The sequence below is a fragment of the Mus caroli genome, chromosome 7, assembly GCF_900094665.2.
Source record: "Mus caroli chromosome 7, CAROLI_EIJ_v1.1, whole genome shotgun sequence".
Lineage (NCBI taxonomy): Eukaryota > Metazoa > Chordata > Mammalia > Rodentia > Muridae > Mus > Mus caroli.
The window spans coordinates 133592311-133598460 of NC_034576.1; the positions used below are offsets into that span (position 1 = coordinate 133592311).

The 6150-nt window shown below is 46.2% G+C and overlaps 2 protein-coding genes across 3 annotated transcripts in view; one reads left to right on the plus strand and one right to left on the minus strand.

The window, feature by feature from the left end:
• The window catches only part of Ikzf5 (IKAROS family zinc finger 5), a 19899-nt gene extending 17909 nt beyond the window's left edge, over positions 1-1990 (minus strand). For both annotated transcript variants that reach the window (XM_029479622.1, XM_021168003.2), the window contains exon 1: positions 1891-1990. The gene's annotated coding sequence lies outside the window, so the exon portion shown is untranslated. The remainder of the gene's footprint in view (positions 1-1890) is intronic.
• Positions 1991-2116: 126 nt separating this feature from the next.
• Positions 2117-6150, plus strand: part of Acadsb (acyl-CoA dehydrogenase short/branched chain) — a 36412-nt gene continuing 32378 nt past the window's right edge. The window contains exon 1 of the mRNA XM_021168602.2: positions 2117-2297. Within this exon, the coding sequence (XP_021024261.1) occupies positions 2256-2297 (42 nt within the window). The 5' untranslated portion in view covers positions 2117-2255. The remainder of the gene's footprint in view (positions 2298-6150) is intronic.

The following is a 6150-nucleotide window of genomic DNA, read 5'->3' on the forward strand; positions in this document are numbered from 1 at the left end:
TTTTTATTAGATATTTTCTTCATTTACATTTCAAATGCTATCCCAAAAGTCCTTCCCCCCCCCCCCCCGCCCTGCTCCCCAACCCACCCACTCCTGCTTCTTGGCCCTGGCATTCCCCTGTACTGGGTTAGCGCAACTTTTTATGTGACAATTAACCCAGAGGTTAGTCAGGCCTACTAAAGTTCTTTATTGTTCAATAGCTGTGTTTACTTCTATAACCTGTTGATTATGGTCATTGAAAGATTTACTCTCCAAGAGAATATGCATTAGTAAAGGCTGATAAACGAGACTTAGTTCATACAGAGTAACATGGACCTTCAAAAAGAATTAGAACACAATTCCGGAGTTCCCGGCTGCTAAAGACTCAATGCATGAACACTGTGATAAGGCTCTTCTGGGAAGTCAGAAAACATAAAAAGGAAAACAGAAACAAAGCCACATCTGAAGAAATCCAAAAAAGAATGATACAATCTAACCTGTTCACCCCAATTTAGCTCCACTTTTTACTTTTCACGGCAACACTGCTGAAATGTTGAATAACTGAAATTTACTCTGGAGGCACAACAAAGGCCTCCAAAAGGCCATGGAGGGAATTTCAACTAAAATTCAAAAGCCACAAGAAGTCTGCAAAGAAAGACACATAAGTGAAAACTTTGCTAGGGACTACAGGCTTAATAACAAGTTAATAACATAACTTGTGTATCATTATCATTAATTGAAAAAAAAAAAAAGCAAAGGCAAGCTTGGTGGCTCACAAGTACATCCTAGCCATTTGTGTTACTATCATGTTGCCACTGGTCATTTACTTTTAACAAAAAACTTCAATGCCATTCATATGTAATATGTTAATTTCAAGAGATGTCAGGTTTAATATTGCTGAATAAGTCCAGTAACCAGGGAAATATATGTAACAACCACCAGGACTCAACCACGGCATATCTGAACCCCATCTTCAGTATCCCACAGTACAACAGTTACGGTTTCCTGGGAAACACGGGACCCTTACAGGAAAAGAACTTCAAGCATCCCAGTTCCCTGCAAGGAACTTCCAAGAAAACGTTCATCCTCAGCTGTGCTGAAGACAACATAAACTCAAGACAAAGTCTTACAAGTAGTCCAGATGTTTTAAGCTGCTGTTTTCATGTTGTGTCTTCTAAGTGTAATTTCCCTGGACCTCACAACTTCAGAAGTCTTCATGTCCGTTCTCACTCCTCTGTCCGGTTCTGACCAGCACACAAAGGAGTCATTAAATAGGCCATGTGGTTACTGGCAGCTACCACTGACTATACTTAGGATCTACAGTTAGACAGACAGCACTTGGACGCTTAGCTGAGGAGGAGCCACACTGAGCATCCAAGAGCACTCCCGACAGTCGATCGATCGATCGATCGATCAGGGACAGAAATCTTGAATGAGTCGGAAGCTCCTCCCCAACCTCACCTGTTCCCAACATTGGAAAGTACAGGCAGTAGACGCCAGGTCATGAGAGAAAGAAAACTCCTTCCCAACAGCAGCCCGGGACCCGCGTCGAGGTTAACACCCTCTCCAGGATACGCCGGGGCTGCTGGGGTCGACTTTGGCACCCCGAGAATGCACTACACAGGGATCCTCCCGGCGATCGCCACCTGTCAAAGCCGGAGACAGCTCCCCACCCTGAGCTCCGACTCGCGAGCCTCCCGGCGGCGCACCCAGTCACTTACGAGCCCCAAGAGAGTCCCGAGTCACCACGCTGCCAGCCCACGGGGCACGCAGGACCCTTCGCTGTGGCCAAGGCGAAAGCGGTGTTAGCCGGCCAGCAATGAACCCGGCACTTTACCTTCCGCCATTCCGTCAACGTGCCCTGAGTAACCGTAGCGTCGCCGTGGAAGCTGACCGCCCCCTGTGACTCACCTCCTGACAACCGCACCGAGGAATCCCCACAGCCCTTTTCACTGCCGTCGCCGCCACCGCCACCGCCACCGCCTCAGCGTTCGTCAGCGTCGCAGCTGTAGCCGCCATATTTGTTGTGTCTCCGCTCCCTTCCCGCCCGCCCCACGCCTTGCCCAAGTCTCGCGTGAGCGTGCTGCAGGGAGCAAGGAGAGAATTATGTCTCTCCTGGGTGTCCGTAGGCGGGAGTGGGAGGGGCCTCAAAGGGGTGTGTGAGGGGCGGATGCTCGGAGTGGGCAGGGCTCGAGCTTGCTTGGCCAAGGGTGTCTCGCGCAAGGGTTCGTGGAAAGCCTTGCGACCTTAACCAGGCCACCCTGCCCGAAGCGAGGATGGCGGTCTCTGCGCTCCAGCTGTGGCGTGCAGGCGGGCTGGTGAGTGGGGTCGGTCGAAGCGACCGTCTCGGGAGGCTTGGGGCCACACTGATTCCTGGCGACGTCATCTTTTCCTAATGGGCTGGGGGACTGGGAGGCTGGTGGAGGGGGCTGAGCCTGGGGCTGGTCTCCACAGACCCTTCACCTCCGTCTGGATTTCCTTCAGGATCGGTCCCAGCTCATGCCACATTTCCCCGGATGATGATGATGATGATAATTTTTTTGTTTTGTTTTGTTGTTTTTTTTCGAGACAGGGTTTCTCCGTGTAGCCTTTGCTGCCCTGGAACTCACTCTGTAGACCAGGCTGGCCTCGAACTCAGAAATCTGCCTGCCTCCGCCTCATCGCCCGACCGATAATGATGATTTTTAATGGCTAAAATCTAGACCTGCTTGTCGAGCCTATTGACACTCTCTTCCCTTCAGCAGCCCAGCTGGAAGGGACCTCTCATATTTCTGGGTCTTAACCATTCAGGGAAAGAATTTCTTAGGCTTTATCTCACTGCGGGGTTCTGACCAGCTCCCTTAGATTCTGAGGAGCCCAAAAGCCCATTCTAGTCCTCTTCCTCAAACTTGGTCTGAGGCCAGCCTCTTGTTTCACCAGGATGTTTCTGGCCTCCTTTTGCTCTCTTGGATTTCCTGAGCTTGGAATTAGGACACACAGTACAGTGCAGAAGACAGCATGTGTCATAGACTAACAGAAGACACTCTGACCAGTCAGAGGGGGCAATGGCCAAAAGAACCATGTGCAAACCTACGTTTTTAGCTGGACTTGGTGCTATTTCTTCAGGTGCCTGAAAGAGACAGCTTTCCTGGAGGATGTTTCTCTACTTAGGCGATTGACAAACCCATTTAGCTAACTTTGAAGTGAAAGGACAGTTGGGTGTCTTTGCTGTGGTTGTAGTTAACTGGAAAACCTCCAGCTAAATAGTAATCTTAAAATTTCCTCGGGCAGATAGATGTTAAGTCTCAAGTCTCACCCATTATTCTGGCGAGCAATCAAAATCCTGCAGTATTTATTCCCGGTTTTACAAGCTACTGATGAGAGGAAGTAGCTTGTAAACGGTGCAGCAGTCTGCACCTCTTTACCTCACATTGTAGATAATTAACGTTATTTTATTGTTTTACAAGCTTGGGGTGTTTAGGAAATTAATAAAGTTGTGTTAGTATATTGTCACAAAGGATTAGAAATGGGCTCTCGTGATTATTATTTAATACTGTTTGGTAATTGTTGCTTAATAATAATGTAGCCAGCAGACTTGTGTGGGTTGTTGAGTTTGGCCTACCCTTTGTTTTTCCAGCCTACAAGCCCTTGGTGCTCTTCCAGCTTCCAGTCTCTCTTACTTTGCATGAACCTCTTAACAAGTAGCCGTTTAACCTTGAGATGCAGAGATTTCAGACAAAGGATTAGGTGACTTTGACAAAAACTACTGCTGCTTCTCCTTGGTCGGAGATACCATGGAAGTATTTTGTTTAGATTTGTGCCTTATTGTCTTGCATAGGTTTTGGATCTCTTTTATAAAAAATAGTATATTTTGCTGAAATTTGCCTGTAGCATGGTAGTTAATTAAGTAAGTTCTGGTGCCAAACTGCTTGGATCTAGAGCCCAGGCTCTGTGGTATAACCTTAACCGGTTGCTTAAACTCTTTGAGTCTGCTTTCTGATGGGTAAAGTGGGGGTCAGGAAGGACGGTACCTATCTGTAGGGTTGTTGCAAGGGCTGAATGAGTTCATACGTTTTTGTAAGGCACATAGACGAGCATAATGGTTAGCCAGCTTTCAGTAAATGTCTTTACTCCCATTCACGAGGCACCGTGTGCTATAGCAGATACAGTATAGACTAAAGCACATATGTTAAAGCAGTTCATCCTTGCCATTTAGACCTGCTTCTACCTAACCACGTGTCAGTTAGCAGTAGAAAAGAAGATCTCAAGGGGTCCACAGTGTACCCCTGAGCTCAACGGAGAAAGCAATGGCAGGGATCATTATAGGACAAAGAGGATACAGGTTTTAGAATCTAGGAGGAAAAGAAGGACACTGTAACAAACAGGGAATGGCACTATTTTAAAAAGAATTTGAGAGTTTAGCTTTTAGGATTGTGTAGAGCTGTTGAAGGCTGAGAGCCTCAGAGGCACTTAATTACGGTGAAAATATATAGATTGCTATGATAAAAAGTGACAAAGAGAGTGGAGACATGAGCCAGGACAGTGACAAATACCTGTAACACCACCCCCTCATCCCCCCAACACACACACACCGTAGAGACAGAAGCAGGAAGGTCTAGGCCAGCCTGGGCTATGTGGTAAGACCCTGTCTTACCATAAGGTACAAAGAAGGTACCTGGTGGAGGGGGGTGCAGAAGAGCTGGCCCCACCACTCCTCTGCCCTTCAGTGGCTTGGGCTTAAGGGGTGATGCCCTCCACCCCCTTGCCCCTCACCACCTGAGGCAGTCTGAGGCCTTGAAGTTATGGGAGCTGGTGAGCTGGCCCTGCTCCTCACCAGCTGCAGCACTCAGGAGAAAAAGGGAGCCTTGTACCCCGGCTGGGCTACACAGTGGAGCTGGTTCTGATGGTGACTGGGACAATACTTTACATCTGTGATTTTTATTCTTTCTATGAACCCTCTGAAGTCAGTATAAGTGGTTTGAGTTGCAAATGAAGAATTCAAAAGCAACACCCAATGCCTCCAGCTCTCACAGCATTCAGGAATGCTCTACCAACCCCTACCTTTGGTCTTTTACATTCTTGCTGATGGAGTAGAACTGGTTTGCATATTATAAGATCTGGACTCACGATACTTGAGTTTGAATTCTATTACCTCTTAGGTCTGATAACCTTAGGAAGTGACTTACTCTCCTTCCATTTCTTTTTCTGCAAAGGGCAAGAACAATAGTTTAAGTTAGGTATTAGCTATTATATACTCAGAACAGATTCTTGCATGTGGTAAAGACTTGGCAAATACTAGCTATCGATACAGGCAAAACTCATTATCTGTAAAACTGAAAGGAAGGGGATAAGGTGTTTTATATAAAGTACCTGGGCAGGTCTTACCGTTTACAGCAAGGTCATGTGGACATTAGAAAACAGAGTGTTGCTGCTGTTGCAGAAGTAGTATGAGCAGATGTGGTTATGGGAGATGAATCTTGAACGGACCATCCAAAGGATGGCTTAACTTTAGGTAAAGCAACAGAAGGGTAGAGAGCAAGGACAAGGAGTTATGTAAATAAAAGCATAGAGGTAGAGACATATTCTGCTTGATTCAAAAGAATATGGATGTGCTCAAGTGGTGTGGGGCAAGAGGAGCTTCCTTCGGCACCCTCTGAATGAATGTTTGCTAATTGAACCTTCTGAATAGACAGTAAAGAGATTAACAACACAAGAGGTGTACACGTTTATTACTGACAAGAGGGAGTCAGGAAAGTGAGAAGCCAGTAACTCAGGTTTCAAGGGCTGATGCTTTGAGAAGACTGACTGTTATCTCAGAGCCCATCTTAGGGGAACCAGGTATGTGAAAAGACTATTTTTAGAAAGGGAAAGAGCTGCAGAGACCTAAGTAAGCAGAAAGACTGCTCTGCTGTATCCAGGCTTGATAGTGATCTCCATCTCTCAGGAGGTTTGCCCTCCTTTCTTCACAGCAGAACATCGTTAACATAACAAGAAACCCTTATTTACTAAATATTGTAGTTTTTTTTTTTAGATCAGCTATAGCCAAGTTTGTGACTTCTCTGAGCTACAATGGACAACAAATGTCTGGGCCATACATTAAATCCACTAAATTCATGAGTGTGCAGGCCACACAACCTGTAGCCTGCAGTTACAAAAGTATACATTTATTTATTTTTTTTCTTTTTTTTTTTG